General features: G+C 42.3%; 1 protein-coding gene across 3 annotated transcripts; it reads right to left on the bottom strand.

Annotated features, from left to right (window-relative positions):
* Positions 1–200: 200 nt before the first annotated feature.
* On the bottom strand, positions 201–9,361 carry TEX30 (testis expressed 30). 3 transcript variants are annotated; one of them, XM_074387464.1, is made up of 6 exons: positions 9,345–9,361; positions 4,411–4,485; positions 3,702–3,932; positions 2,337–2,385; positions 1,353–1,558; positions 201–663 (listed from the first exon to the last, which is right to left on the bottom strand). In XM_074387464.1, exons 2-6 carry the CDS (start codon positions 4,423–4,425, stop codon positions 484–486), a joined length of 681 nt encoding a protein of 226 aa, XP_074243565.1. In that variant the 5' UTR covers positions 4,426–4,485; positions 9,345–9,361; the 3' UTR covers positions 201–483. The 3 variants fall into 3 exon arrangements, with proteins under 3 accessions (XP_074243565.1, XP_039329298.1, XP_039329299.1); XM_039473364.2 differs by lacking the exon at positions 9,345–9,361 and adding an exon at positions 8,021–8,125; XM_039473365.2 differs by lacking the exons at positions 4,411–4,485; positions 9,345–9,361 and adding an exon at positions 8,021–8,144.
* Between the last annotated feature and the right edge of the window lie 7,108 nt (positions 9,362–16,469).

Raw genomic sequence — 16,469 nt, 5'->3', positions numbered from 1 at the left:
AAGTCTTCAGGGTCCCTATATTTGAAACATATGTCCACTCCTACCCCTTCAGTGAGATTCATTAAAAGATTAGATGAAAAGATGTGTACATTTTATAAATCTGACTAGATTAACCCTAATAAAGTTTTATTTTCCTTTACTGAAGATGACATTGCTCTGAAAAATTTCTCAGTTGTGTATCAATAAGACAAAAGCACATCTGTAACAAAATTCAAATGTTTAATTTTTTTCAAAACTTAACTATACTAATGAAAATAAATTATATTTAGACCACCTTCGATATTTTTACATCATCTTTATACAACTATAACAGTGCTTTCAAAAGACATTTTGTGACGGACATTAATTTCACATTTAAAACGTGTTTCAAAAATAAGGGAACATTAAAGAACATCAAATTAGTCTGAAATATATCTCAATGCTGGGGCATATTGTTCTTTATCAAATTAACTGTATGTGTATTCAAAATAATATGGCTTTTAACTAATGACATTTCTTGTCCATTTCAGTAATTTCTTGGATCCAAAACAAAATCTGTGTATTTATTTCTTTGAAAACATCATTTGTTGACCGTCCTTTCACTGCCATGGAATGATTTGCCTTCTCAATCCAGTGGATTTTATGGGGAGCTTGCATTTTCTGTGCCACTTTCTCCAACAAGTTCTAAAGAAAAAAAGAAGAGGATACTAGACTAATGTTCTATTGATATTTAATAAAAGGTCCTCTCTCCTCCGCCTATACTGGCATTCATTCACAAGTATTCATTAAATGCTTTCTCAGAGACAACGTTCTAGGCAACAGAATGTGCGAGGAAATGTCCACGAACATGGCAGTCCACTTCTCTTAGCTACAGCAATACCACATATCAAGCATTCATTACTGATAATAAAATGTTAAATCAATTGGAGTAAAAAGTTTATTTTCCCCAAAAAATCTTTTTCCCAAGTAAATTATACACTCTGGGGAATACGGAATTGTTTGATAATATTGGGCTAATATTTAGTAATGTGTAGACATTGCCAACCCTTTCTCAAGAGTCAATTTTATAACAAATAATCTGCCTGAATGTTGAAATGATTTAAAAAAATGTACAGCCTAGTAATCCCCAAATCAGAAGATTCAGATATTAATCCATCATTTCCCAAATAAGGGTCATATCTATCAGGGAGACAAATTTTGTCACTGTATTTCTATTTTTAGGTTCTCAAAAGCAACAGGGTAACCAAAACACAAATCTAGTGTTAGTCAAAGAAGCAACTTTTAAAAGAGACTGTTGCAGGAAATATCTCGCTCCAAAGATATTTCTGCCTTTCATTCTCTTCCATTCACACAAACATTGAATTATAATTCACCTTTTCACACATTTCATCTGCTGAGCCTGACACAAACAGTACAGGCTCTTTTAAACGAAAGAGATCTTCATCTCTGAGTTTATGCTGCTGCTTTGGATGGTGCAGTGGATAAGAAATACATATGAGACCTCGAACAAAATCATCAGCGTCATCTGGCTCAATGTGACACATTACAGAAGCAGCTGCTCTTGAGCCCATTGAACGACCTAAAATCAATTAAAATTAAGTTCAGTTTGAAATATAAACTTTTACATAAAGTAGCAGTGATGGGTGGCAAATTGGATCTTTTACTGTTCATCATATCTGTTTACCAACAAATTAACTCCAAAAGATAGCAATTAACAAGATGCAATACCAGGCTGGGCACAGTGGCTCACATCTATAATCCCAGCACTTTGGGAGGCCTAGGCGGGCAGACTGCCTGAAGTCAAGAGTTCAAAACCAGCCTGACCAACATGGTGAAACCCCATCTCTACTAAAAATACAAAACTCAGTCAGGTGTGGTGGTGCGCACTTGTAGTCCCAGCTACTTGAGAGGCTGAGGCAGGAGAATCACTTGAACTGGGGAAGTGGAGGTTGCAGTGAGCCAAGATGGTGCCACTGCACTCCAGCCTGGGCAACAGAGCAAGACTCTGTCTCAATGACAACAAAAAACTAAAAACTGATCTTAAGTCAAATGTTAAAAAAAAAAAAAAAAAAAAAAAGGCAATTATTTTTCTGAAGAACACTTAAAAGGACAAGAACAATCCTTGTAAAGGAATCATCATATGTGAGAGATGAATAAAAGGAAAGAAGCTCAGATGATAATACATATACATAAGGTGCATATTTACTTTAAATATAAAAAGTGTTTTAACATTAAAAAGGTGACTTACCAAAACAACAACAATCCTTAAATTAGCTTCATATGATCAATTAATTCTCCATTACCTATTCCTATATTAAAATGAGTAATTAACAAGTATTCACAAGTATTACACTTACCTCCAAGAAAAACTCCTGCAAGTTTGTATTCTGATGTCTTTAGGTAATTCTACAAAAATAAAAAAATTATCAGTTCTTCACATATAAAATATTCCATTGGAAATGCAAGATATATTATTTCTCATCATTACTGAAATGTATGAAAATCTATGTAAAGATAATCAGAAAATCTTAAGGGATTCTTAAAAGAAGTAATCAGTCCTTCCTTTTCTGGTCATGCCTTCACTGTTAAATCACATGTTAGGTAATACAGGCAAGTATGTGAGTAAAAAGTCAATCTACCATTACTAAAATATTTAAGCACTAAACTTTTTTTTTTTTTTTTTTTTTTGAGACGGAGTTTTTTGCTCTTGTTACCCAGGCTGGAGTGCAATGGCACGATCTCAGCTCACCACAACCTCCGCCCCCAGGGTTCAGGTAATTCTCTTGCCTCAGCCTCCTGAGTAGCTGGGATTACAGGCACGTGCCACCATGCCCAGCTAATTTTTTGTATTTTTAGTAGAGACGGGGTTTCACCATGTTGACCAGGATGGTCTCAATCTCTCGACCTCGTGATCCACCCGCCTCAGCCTCCCAAAGTGCTGGGATTACAGGCTTGAGCCACCACGCCCGGCAGCACTAAACTATTTTTACAGAACAAATTATATTTTAAAAAGGCCAGTAAAGGCTTCCAACTAATAACAAATTTGATAGTGTTAATTAACATCTAAAGTTCTGAAAATCTTATTAGTAAGCTTGAAATTATTTAGATTGGGGTACCCAATCTTTTGGCTTCCCTGGACCACAGTGGAAGAAGAACTGTCTTGGGCCACACATAAAATACACTAATGATACCTGATGAGCTAAAAAAGGAAAAAATTGCAAAAAAAAAATCTCATGTTTTAAGTAAGTTTGCAAACTTGTGTTGGGCCACATTCAAAGCTGTCCTGGGCTACATGTAGCCCATGGGTTGGACAAGATGGATTCAAGGAAACTTTACTGTTATCCAGGGATTTTAAGCAACATATACAGAAAACAGTGTCATATTTGTATATGCATAGTATGGTAGATGAAATACTCTATCCAGGATACCAAAACTATATGCTAAAGTTACATAATTCCAGTGAGAAAAATCATTAAGTAGTTTAGAAGTTTCCTTACACTGCTTGGCAATCATGGAGGAACATTTATGATTTAAGCATTCATCTCCATGGAAACTGATGACAAGGGAAATCTGGCCACTGAAAAGCTTTCATGTACTGCTGAGTTTTCTAAGAATACGCTCAAAGATTTTTAAAATTAAACCAAATGACTACTAATACAATTTATCTTACATTTATTAAGTATTTCAAACAGAATTCTGTTATAATAAAGAAATTTTCTTACCAAAACTGATTTATATGCCTTAATTCTATGTACAATATTAAGGCCTTTGCAGGTAAATCTCAGGCAAAAAAACCCATGGGATGCAAGATGGGATGCCAGCGACATCAAATGAGGAAGATTCATATCTCCTGATGCTCCATGTGTAAGAATTATTCCATATGTTAAGCTCTTGTTAGGTACCAAACAAACGGCATCTAGTAATTTATTTCCAAAAGGTATTTTTAATTTAACCTGGAATTCAAGAGAATAAAGGGATCAAAAATTACTTTCTTGCCTATTAAGACAACTGAACAACTATATACATGTTTTCTCTGTGAGGCTCATAATTCAAGTCATAGCCTCCAAATAAAAAGCAGTCATATTAATAATAGTATTTAAGTGGTTACTGTGTCGGTGCTATTATAAGTGCTTTATATGTATTAACTTATTTAACCTTTCTAACAATTCTATGAGGCAAGTACTATCATCATCCCCATTTTATAGATAAGGCACTAAATAATCTATTTATAGATAATACTTGCCCAAGGTTATATAGCCACTAGCTAGGATTTAAACTCAGTCTGCTCTAGATTCCTCACTCTTAACCACTTATGCTATACTGCCTCCCACAGTGAAAGCTGAAAATAAGATTACTCTGAAGCCATATAATTACAAATAAATTAACAAAAAACCAGGAACCCTGAAGATGCAGAACATATGAAAATATTACCTCTGTATGACTCATTTTCACTGTTGAATAACAAACTTAAAGTGCATTTACATCTGAGAAGCAAAGGACATCTCCCTGAAAAGAAGATTCTATTGTGAAAGGTGAGTTGGCAGACATGGATATGACACAAAAAAGTATGAATGAACACATTCCGCAGCTAAAATAAACATTTAGAATTACTTCCCTAAAATCTGGTGTCTTTACATGTACATTATTCTATGGGCACTCAGAATTGGTTTAGAGGGCCAGGTGCAGGGTTGGCAGATGTTATAGAAGATGAAGCAAAGGTAATACTTTGACATGGAAACTGTAAGGTAATTCATATCAAAGTAGGATGCTGTATATTGGAAAAAATGATAAAGTAAAAATATATATATACATTTTTGTCAGAATCTTCATTCTAAACCAACTATCCTAACGTTAATTTTTCAGCATCTTACTAACCCATTTTCTTCATCATTATAGTTCCCAAGCCTTCCCACCCATACCTTGTCACGTAACTTTATAGTGCTGCCAGGAGACAGTGTATATATGTCTTTACCTTATTTGCTTTGGACTTGGCTATGTAACTTGTTTGAACTAATGGAATGTGGGTAGACATTTCAATGTGTGACTTCTGAGCTAAGGCATGGCAAACTTCCAGAAGCCCTCTTGAACTTTCGCCCTCAGTCATGAGAAAAACATGCTCTAGGTAGTTTTGCATTTTCAGCCTGGGTCTCAAAACGAAGACACATGGAACAGATCTGAACCCAAAACTGAAGTCTGAAGTCCAGATTAGTCTAACTAAAATCTAAACAACCACTGATCTGAAGATCCATGAGGATGAAATGTAAGCCACTGAAATTTTGGGGTTGTTACGTAGCATTCCTTCCTATGTTAAGAGCTTAGGGTCAACATCAGGATCTCCACTACTCACCCATTTTTTCCATTAACATTTACTTATTCATTCATTCAATAGGTAACAATAACATGGTTTAAAGTTCAAAAGGTACCAAGAATATGTAATGAAAAAGTCTCACTCATTCCACTTTTGACTTGTCATCAGATCACCTCTCCAAAAGTAACCAACATTACCTGCTTCTTACTTATCCTTCCAGATAGCACTGAACTTATTTTCACACAGGTGTAAGTATATGTAGAAGATAAATTCCTGGGAGAGGAATCACTGGGTCAAAGGGTTTGTTCATAATTTTTTACAGAGTATATTTTTCATAGAACTTCCTGAGGTGAATATATTTTTGAATAGGTATCATGTACACACGGTACATTTTAAAAATGTAAATAGAAATCAAAGGATTTATTTATAATTTTTTACAGAATTTTTCATAGACCTTCCTGAGGTGAATACATTTCATTTTTGAATAGGTATCGTGTGCACATGCTACGTTTTAAAACAAAATGCAAACAGAAGTTTCCTTACACTCTTCCCCCAGACTCCTCAAGTTCCTTTTCCTTCCTAGAAACCGCTATAACCAACTCACTATGTACCTTTCTCCATCTGTGTGTGTGTGAGAGCATGTAAAATTTTCTTATTTCAGTCTGGAGGGCGTTAGTCTGATCTGACTGCAGAAGTTTTGGAACTGAGTGGGAGAAGGGGGATGAGGACTTCAAGCTTGAGTGTCCCTGTCTTCATACATGGAGCCCCATAATTAACTATGCCCGGGATTCTCAGTTCAAAGATCCTCTGTTTTACTTTCACAAGAGAATAAGCCTCCATCCAGTCTTCTAACAAGGGGAAAGGCAGTCACCAACAGCGTGAAATGGGGAAGGGGATCTGGATATCCAATTGCTTCTCAGATTTCACCTAAATCATCTTTCTTTAAAGCTCCCCACACCGACCTCCTGCACCACCACTACCTTCATTCCCAGTACCACAGCTGTTCAATGCTGGCAGTTTGAAGATTCTGTGGTTAATACAGGGTTTGCTAAGGTAGCCGCGTTTTAGAGCCCACTATTCGATTGCCAGTGTTTCCTTTCCTATTCTCCCACTGTTGGGAGGTTTATTTTTTGTTCTTATTTTTAAAATCCCCTTAATGTAATTTTAGTAAAATTTCAGGAAAGAGTAAATTTAGATGCATGTACACAATCACTATCTTAGAATGCTTTTTTTTTTTTTTTTGGGACAGGTTCTTGCTCCGAGGCCCAGGCCTGAAAATTCAGTGGCACAATCATAGCTCACGGCATCCTCGAACTCCTGAGCTCAAACGATCCTCTTGTCTCAGCCTCTGGAGTGGGTGGGACTACAGACGCTCACCACCACACCCACTAATTTCTTAAAAATGTTTTTGTAGTTTCACAGGCTGTTCTCAAACTCCTGGGCTCAAGTGATCCCTGTGCCTTGGCCTCCCAAACCGTTGGGATGCCAAGGGGTGCGCCACCTTGCCCGGCCTGCTTTACTACTTTACAGACTTCACGATGAACAGTGTGTTCTTCACGGTTGGTGCACGCATACTGGTTTACTTCAGAAACACTGAAAATGCCCCGTAATACAATCCGCAACAAACCTGCTCTAGATCGCCTGAGTTTTGTTTTTGTTTGTTCCTTTTTTTGAGACGGAGTCTCGCTGTGTCACCTAGGCTGGAGTGCGGTGGCACAATCTCGAGTCACTGCAACCTCCACCTCCCGGGTTCAAGCGATTCTCCTGCCTCAGCCTCCCAAGTAGCTGGGATTACAGGTGCCCACCAACACACTCGGCTAACTTTTTTTGCATTTTTAGTAGAGACGGGGTTTCACCATGTTGGTCAGGCTGGTCTCGAACTCCTGACCTCAGGTGATCCGCCTGCCTCGGCCTCCCGAAGTGCTGAAATGACAGGCGTGAGCCACCGCACCCCGCCGCTGTCGTCTGGGTTTTCATTTCTGGCTTAGGTTCAGAGAGGGCCGGGTTTGGAGCCTGGCCCGGCCTCCGTGCCCTCAACGGCGACGGTTTAGATGGCCGGCCAGAGGGGCTGCGCCCGCGAAACGCCAGCGCCAGGGGCCGGGCCGCCGGCGGAGTTCCAGGACAAGTCCGTCTAAGAACGGCTGGGCGACCGCCTCTGACGCCGCGGAACGGAGACCCCGCGGCCCCTTCAACTTCCAGTTAAAAACGTTCGTGCCTGTTGGGCCCACAGCGTTACGCGGGTTATCGTGGGGCCAACAAAAGCGTTGAGTTCAGTCTCACGAGGGCTCCGTCAGCCACCGCGGCAAACTCGGAGCCAAAAGTCAACGCGGGTCTCCCGGGCGTGCGGGGCTCGGCGGCGCTCGGGCTCGGGACCCGCTGCCTCCGCAAACGCGCGCTGCCCGGGCCGCCCCCGGCGACCCCTCTCCGCTCGGAGGCTGCTTCGAGCCCGCCACCCGGGACTGGCTGACACGGCCCGGGTTGGCCCCGTCCGGCTCTCCCCGCCCGTTCCAACCCCACACCCCGCCCTCCTACTCGGCGAAGCAGGGGAAGCCCCCACCGGCCGGTGCCCGCGGGCAGCGCGCTCAACGGAACGCCTCCCGGCTCGGACCCACGGCCCCTGAGGATCGACGCCCGCGAGCCTCTAACGCTTCAGGCGGGCCTGCCGGACGCTCTCCCCGTCCCGCAGGAAGCTGTCCCTCGGCCAGCAGAGCCAACCGCCACCGCCGCACTTACCGGGGAAGGCAGAAGTGGCCGCGGGCACCCAACCGCCCTCACTCCCTTCAGGGAGCTGATGAGCGCGCTCGAAGCGACCGCCTCGCCCGCCCCGCCACTACGTTCGACGACGGCGCACGCGCGCGCAGGCCACGCCCCTGGGTGCGCGGGCCGGGCCGCAGAGCACGCCGGGAGCGTGAGTCTCCCAGCCCGCCACAGCCAGGAGCGGTCGGCGGGGACAGGCCGAGCCTGGGGAGGGCGCCGGGGTGCGCCGCCGCCATAGCAGCACGCGGACGACTGGAAAGCCGGCCTCAGTGACCTCCTCCTCCTCCGGGATTGCTCCACTCGAGGCCCTTCCGCACACCAGCCACCACTCCATTCCGAGGCGGGGTCAGCTCTCAGCAGTCTTTGCCTCGCCCACAGTCGATCTGCTAGTCCCGTTAGGGTCAAACGCTTGCAGAATCCGGCCGCTTCACACACTTCTGCATGGGGTCCAGCCCCCTGCTGTCTTTGCAGGGGTAATTCTAACAGACACTTAAACGGTGGCTTGGCACCGTCTCGCCCCCGCCTGGCCCTTGTCGGCGTCGCCGCAGCCACGTGGATGCTGCGGAAACCTACACGGCCCCTCCCACTTCCCAGGGTTCCGCGCGGCGGTAGCCTAAGCCGCTGCAGGCGATCGGCCCCCCACCTCTCCGCTCTCCGTCTGGCTCCTGTTCTGGGGGCCCCAGGCAGCCCGGACTCCGCCGTCCCCACCACCACCCACCGGGCGGGACCCCACGACGACGGGCAGTTGTCCCGGCTGCTCCCTCCCGGCGTGGGCCGCGTCTCCGCGGGTCGACAGGGGCGCGTGGTTTTCACCGCGAGGCCTCCCCCATCGCCTCCCGGCCCTTCCTGCCCTTCCCCGGTCAGTGTCTCCTCACTGCACTATCAGCTCCCGGGTGTAGACAGGGTTGCGTTTTGGGCATTTTTGTTTTAACCGTGAACCTCCTGTGTATGAACAAGACTCGGGAAAAAAAAAAAATGTTCTTGCATGAATGAATCTTCCCCAAGCCCAGTGCAGTTGGCACCTGCCCTCTTTTCTGTCACGGTGCATGTAAGGAAATACATTCCACAAAACCACGCAGTCACTCATTTATCACAAGTGTTTCCCCAAATTACGAAGTTTGAATAATTCTTTGTCTCCTCATTTTTTACCTGTGTGTTTTAAAACAACTTTCTTTACATGCCATAAAATTCACTCATTTGAAGTGTACCGTTCGGTGATTTTCAGTTATTTTAAAACCATTTGCAAACATCACTATAGGAACATTTCCAACGTCGCCCCAAAAAGTGTGTGCATACTTACAGTTGAGGTAGGAGATCAGCAGGACTTGTTTTCCAAGCACTGGTCACCACCCCAATGATCGAAACAAGACCAGGTCACAACAGGATGCTCTGAAAAAAAAAAAAAGCCAGAACTGCCCTAAAGAAACTGGCCCAAACTAGCTAAAACCAGGACGGTGACCAAAGTAACCTCTAGTGACCTCACTGCTCATTATATGCTACTTATAACATTTAGCATGCTAAGACACTTCCACCAGCACCCTGACACTTTATGCCATGGGCAATGCCATGGCAATGCCCAGACCTTACCTTATGGTTTAAAAGGAGAGGAATCCTCAGTTCCAGGGGAACTCCCCACCCCTTTTCCAGAAAATTTGTGAATAACCCACCCCTTATTTAGGTATGATGAAGGAGTATGTATAAATATAGCTAGCCAGTGGTCAGCTCCCTGGCTCATGCCAGTAATCCCAGCACTTTGGGAGACCGAGGTCGGTGAATCACCTGAGGTCAGGAGTTGGGAGAACAGGCTGGCCAAAATGGTGAAACCGGGCATGGTGATGGGCACCTGTAGTTCCAGCTACTCGGGAGCTGAGGCCGGAGAACTGCTTAAACCTGGGAGGCAGAGGTTGCAAAGCCAAAAAGATTGCACCACTTCACTCCAGGCTGGGCAACAGAGCGTGACTCCATCTCAAATGTATATATATAGCTAGCCAGCAATCCATGAGTGTTATTCTGCCTGTGAGGTAGCCCTGCTCTGTTTACCGGAAGTAATTTTCCTGTGCTTTGTGGCTCTGATGTACTTGCTTTGCTTTCATTTTACTGCCAGCTTGCCGTTGAATTCTTTTTTTTTTTAGGCTATGTGCTGCCGAAGCGAGCACATTGCTGTTGAATTCTTTCCTGTGAAAAGTCAAGAACCCTCTCAGGCTGAGCTCCAGTTTTGGGGTTCACTAGCATTATAGCCATTCTCTGTTCCTACCCCTATCCCTGGGCAACTACTAACATACTTTCTGTCTCTCTGGTTCTGAACAGTTCATGTAAACGGAGTCATATACTGTATGGTCTTGTGCCTCTAGCCTCTTGTGCCTAGAATGTTTTCAAGGTTTATCCATGCTGTGACATGCATCAGTATTTTGTACCTTTTTACAACTCATATGTTTTTATTGCCAAATAGTATTCAGCAGTTTTGAGTATCCATTCACCACTTGGTGGACATTTGAATTTTTTATACTTTTTTGGTTATTATGATTGATTCTGCTGTGCCATTCAGAGACAGACGGTGATGTAACGACAGGAGCAGAGAGATTTGAAGATGCCAAGATGCTGGCTGGGAAGATGGAAGAGGGTCCCCAAGACAAGAAATATAAGGAATGCAGCTCTAGAAGCTGGAGATGGCAAGGAAAAGGTTTCTTCTCTCAAGACTCCAGGAGGAATCAGCCTGCCAACACCTTCGCATTAGCTCTGTGACACTGGTTTCAGACTGTTTTCCAAAACTATGAAAGAATAATTTGTTGTTTTCCACCACTAAGTTTGTGGTAATTTATCACAACAACAATAGGAAACTAATACAAAACCTTTATTTATGAACCAAAAATTGAACTTCATATATGCTTCACATGTAATGAGATATTCTTCTTTTAATTTTTTTCAGCCACTTAGAATGTGGAAATCATTTTTAGCTTGCAGGCTGTACAAACACTGATGGTGAGTCAGATTTAGCCTGTGGGCTATCGTATAAAATATCCTAAATTAAATATTAGTGTAATGAATTCAGGTATGTATTACAGTAATAATATGTAATAACCCTCAGGTTTTTATAATGTTTCAAAATTAGAATGCTGTTAATGGAATCCATTACAGATTAATGCAGCAAAAACAAAGCCAAATAAAACATGAACATTTCAATAGACGTCTTAAAAACATTTAATAAAATGTAATGCTTTTCCTATTAAAAAGGAAATAATTCAGTATTAGATAGGAAATTTATTATTTTAATAGTGTTGTTTATCATAAACTATACAAAACATTTACCCAACAGTAAAAAACTGTAGCATCTTTGATCATCCAATCTAAAGTAGCTACGACTATCTACCCCACCTTTTCTTTATAATACCCTGTTTTCATTTATCACAATCCATAAGTATCTTGTTTAGTTTTTACTTGTTTATTTTCATTCTTTTCCAGAATAGACAGCAATTGTTCACTTCTGTATCCTTAGGGCATAGTACAACGTCTGGCACATACTAGGTGCTCAAAATTTTTTGAACGAATTCCCATTTGTAACGCTAACTTCATGTATCAAGTTGGCTGATCCATGGTGCCTAGCTAATTGGTCACACATTATTCTGCATGTTTCGATGAGGGTATTTTGGGATAAGATTACCATTTAACTCAGTGAACTGTGAGTAAAGAAGAGTGCCCTCTGTAATGTTGGGTGGAGGGGACTCATCCAATCAGCCGAAGGACAAAGTAGAACAAAAGACTAGCCTCCCCTGAAATTCTGTCAGCAGACAGCCTTCAGGCTTGAATTGCAATACTAGTCTCTCCTGGGTCTCCAGCCTAATGGTCTTTGGACTTTAACTTCAGATTTTGGAATTGCTAGCCTCTATAATTGTGTGAACCAATTTCTTAAAATAAATCTTTATATTACACACACACAAACACATACACCCCTATTGGTTCTATTTTTCTGGAGAATTCTGACTAATAATATACCATTGAAGCCTGAAAGACAATATGAATGCTTGTTATCACCAGAGTCATTCAACACTGTTAGAAATTCCAGCCAATGCATTAAGGATAGAAAATAAATAAGATTATAAATATGGTAAAGAAGATATACTGTCGCTTTCAAATATGATTGTTTTTGAGAAAAACTAAGTGAAATGTATAAAATTCTTCAGTAAGGGGTTAAGTACAGAACACATAAAAATCTATAGTTTTCTTAGCTACATTAAATAACCAGCCAGTGAGACTCTGTCTCTACAACAAAACAAAACAAAACATAATCTTTTGAGCATTAAAAGAGACTGAAATGGGAGTCTAAGACATGCCATAAAGTAGAGAGTGTGCAGCATATACCACAAAAGTACTAACTCCAAAATATATGTCTATGAATCCACCAGGAAATTGAACAACTTAGTAGAAAAATAAGTGAAAATTTAAAAAGATTAAAAATTTTACAGGAAAGGCGACACAAATGGCTCATAACCATAAGATGGTCAGCCTCATTAATAGAGAAATGAAAATTAAAACATAATGTGTTACCATTGTGTACCAATTAGGTTGGCAAAAAATTTATAAGTCTGATAATATCAACTATTAGCAAGAAAGTAAAGCAACTGGAAATTCAGTACAGCTCTGGAAGGAGCATAAATTGGGACAACCAATTTGAAGTCATTTAACATTATCTAGTGAAATCACAGATGTGCATTCCTTATAACCCAGTAATTCCACTTCTAATCAAATGTGGCCAAGAAACATGAATAAGAATGTTCATTTTAGCATTGATTGACATTTCCTCCAAATGGCAGGAGTCCAAATGTTCATCTGCAATGGAATCATAAAATAAAACGATCATATTTGTATGGTGAAATACTGTCCACATATAAAAATGCATAAGGCTGGCGCAGTGCCTCACACCTGTAATCCTAGCACTTTGGGAGGCTGAGGCCGGCATAACACTTGACCTCAGGAGTTTGAGACCACCCTGGGCAACATGGTGAAATCCCATATCTACTAAAAATACAAAAAATTAGCTGAGCGTGATGGCAGGCACATATAACCCCAGCTACTCAGGAGACCAAGGCAGGAGAATCGCTTGAACCTGGGAGGTGGAGGTTGCAGTGAGCCAAGACTGTGCCACTGCACTCCAGCCTGGGTGACAGAATGTGACTCTGTCTCAAAGAAAAAAAAAAGGCAAGTAACAATAAAAATTTGTTATGATTCAATTTATATCAATTTCAAAATAGGCAAGAGTAAACTGTATTGCTTAGGGAAGTATACGTAGGCGGTAAAACTAAAAAGCAAAAAAAGATGATCACAGCCATCGTGTTAGTGGTTGCCTGGGAGCAGAGAGGAAATGTGATAAGGTGAGGCACTGTGGGCACTTCTAAGCAATGTTCTATTTCTGAACCTGAGTGGAAATGTCAAAGCAAAACCAGAGCTGGACAATCGTTAAAGTGGTAAAAACAGATGTTATATTCAGGACTATTGCAACAGGGAAAAAGACACTCCAATATAGGATTGGGCTCAATTCTGATTAAATGGGCATTTACAGCCAAGGAGCAGGGTGGAGATCAGTGGATGAAAAATTACTGAGAGGAAATGCATCACGGTAACAGAGATTCTGGTTAAATAGAGCTCATAGGATTCTAGCTGAAAATAGGCCAGCATGATCAGACATGATCTGGGGGTTGGTAGAGGATGAGGAAGCAGATTAGATACAAAGCATAATCACATACAGAGGGTGGGAAATTTTTGTGAAACAGACTTAGCAGTGTTCTTGCTAAAATTGGATGTTATAAGGCAGTCACAGATAAGCCTATCAGGAGACTGAACCTTGTCATGAAAGGTTTGGCTGTGTCTCTACCCAAATCTCATCTCGTGGCAGGCCAGGTCTCAGTAATGCAGGTCTCCATAACAACTGTTTCAGTACTGACTGAGTTGTTAAGTTAAATATTTAAAGCCAGTGTCCTTATACAAAGGCTAGGCTGTAGCAAAAGCCCACCAAGAGTTTTGCCTAGGCCTTTCCTGAATCTTAAAGCATGATTAAACAAGTTTTACTGGGGGTCTGAAGAAATTCCCAAGGCCTCAACAAACAAGTTTATTGGGAGTCTGAAGGAATTCCCCATATCTTTGTGATTTAGTAGAAGACAAGATAAGGGTAGTCACCCAGTGCCTGGACCCATTTAGATCAAGATTAAGTAAATTTACAGTGGCTCCAGAGGACGGTCTTCAAGACTCAGACCTTAGTTATAGATTAAAGAAGTTAATCACTTAAATCTTTAGATGAATGCACACTTACACGTAGACATATAGCTTGGAAGGTATATAGGCTCTGGAAAACTTTGTAGTTTTGAGTTGGTCTGGTGATAATTTCCAAGCCTTCTCCCTGTAGCCGGTTATAGAAATAAAAACTCTCTTCTCCCCCAGTTCATCTGCATCTTGTTATTGGGCCATGAGAAATAGCGGCCTGACCGTTGGTTTGGTCGAGGAACAATCTTGAATTGTAGTTGCCATAATCCCTATATGTCATGTGGATGGACCCAGTGGGAGGTAATTGAATTACGGGGGCAGTTATCACCATGAGGCAGTTCTCGTGATAGTTAAGTTTTCACAAGATCTGATGGTTATATAAGGGGCTTTTCTCCCTTTGCTCAGCACTTCTCCTTCCAGCTGGCATGTGAAGAAGGATGTATTCATTTCTCCTTCCACCATGCTGTAAGTTTCCTGAGGTCTCCCCAGCCCTGTGGAACTGAGTCGATTAAACCTTTTTCCTTTAAAATAACCCAGTAGTGGGCATGTCTTTATCAGCAGTGTGAGAATGGACTAATACATTAAATTGGTACCAAAGAGAGTGAGGTGCTGCTGTAAAAATACCCAAAATGTGGAAGTGACTTTGGAATTGGGTAATGGGCAGAGACTGGAACAGATTGGAGGGCTCAGAAGAAGATAGGAAAATGTGGAAAAGTTTGAAACTTCCTAGAGACTTGGAGGGCTCAGAAGATAGGAAGATGTAGGAAAGTCTGAACTTCCTAGAGACTAGTGGAATGACTTTGACCAAAACGTCTATAGTGATATGGACAATGAAGTCCAGGCTCAGATGTTCTCAGATGAAGAGAAGGAACTTGTTGGGAACTGGAATAAAGGTGATTCTTGATACGCTTTAGCAAAGAGGCCGGCAGTATTTTGCCCTTGCCTTAGAGATCTGTGGAACTTTAAACCTAAGAGAGATGATTTAAGGTATCTTGCAAAAGAAATTTCTACATGGCAAAATGTTCAAGAGGAAGCGGAGCATAAAAATTTAGAAAATTTTCAGTGTGACCCTGTAATAGAAAAAGAAAAACCCATTTTCTGGGGAGAAATCCAAGCTTGCCACAGAAATTCGCGTAAGTAATAGGGAGCCAAATGTGAGTTATTAAGACCATGGGGGAATGACTCTAGGGCATGTCAGAGACCTTCAAGGCAGCCCTTTCCATCGCACGTCCAGAGGCCTAGGAGGGAAAAATGGTTTTTGTGGGGCAGGCCTAGGGCGCCTCTGCTGTGTGCAGCCTAGGAACTTGGAGCCCTGTGTCCCAGCCACTCTAGCTGTGGCTAAAAGGGGCCAAGGTACAGCTTGGGCCATGGCTTCAGAGGGTGCAAGCTCCAAGGCTTGGCAGCTTCCACATGGTGTTGAGCCTGGGGTGCACAGGAGTCAATAATTGAAGTTTGGGAAACTCTGCCTAGATTTCAGAAGATATATGGAAACACCTGGATGTCCAAGCAGGTTTGCCGCAGCGGCACTGCCCTCACTGCTAGGGCAGTGTGGAAGGGAAGTGTGGGATTGGAGTCCCCACGCAGAGTCCCCACTTGGGCACTGCCGAGTGGAGCTGAAGAGGGCCACCGTCCTCTAGATCCAGAATCAGAGATCCACTGTCAGCTTACAACTTGTACCTGGAAAAGCCACAGACACTCAATGCCAGCTGTGAAAGCAGCTGGGGTGGGGGGTTGTGCCCTGCAAAGCCACAGGGGTAGAGCTGCCCAAGGTTATGGGAGCCCACCTTTTGCATCGGGGTGACCTGGATGTGAGATATGGAGTCAAAGGAGATTATTTTGGAGTTTTAGGATTTAATTACTTGCCTTGTTGGATTTTGGACTTGCATGAGGCCCATAGTCCCTTTGTTTCAGCCAATTTCTCCTGTTTGGAACGAGTGTATTTACCCAATGCCTGTATCTCCATTGTATCTAGGAAGTAACTAACTTGCTTTTGATTTTACAGGCTCATAGGCAGAAGGGACTTGCCTTGTCTCAGATGAAACTGTGAACTTGGACTTTGGGTTAATGCTGAAATAAGACTTGGGGAACTGTTGGGAAGACATGATTGTGTTTTGAAATGTGAGATATAAGATTTGGGAGGGGCCAGGGGTTGAATGATATGATTTGGCTGTGT

This window comes from Saimiri boliviensis, chromosome 16, assembly GCF_048565385.1.
Source record: "Saimiri boliviensis isolate mSaiBol1 chromosome 16, mSaiBol1.pri, whole genome shotgun sequence".
Classification (NCBI taxonomy): Eukaryota; Metazoa; Chordata; class Mammalia; order Primates; family Cebidae; genus Saimiri; species Saimiri boliviensis.
The sequence above is the reverse complement of the archived record's forward strand: the minus strand, read 5'-3'. Positions and strand labels throughout refer to the sequence as shown.

Coding starts and splice junctions, on each gene's coding strand:
- TEX30 (XM_074387464.1), bottom strand. Junction 2,386..3,701: donor AGGCATATAAATCAGTTTTG/GTAAGAAAATTT, acceptor TTATTTTTGTAG/AATTACCTAAAGACATCAGA. Junction 1,559..2,336: donor TGCAGGAGTTTTTCTTGGAG/GTAAGTGTAATA, acceptor AATTGATTTTAG/GTCGTTCAATGGGCTCAAGA.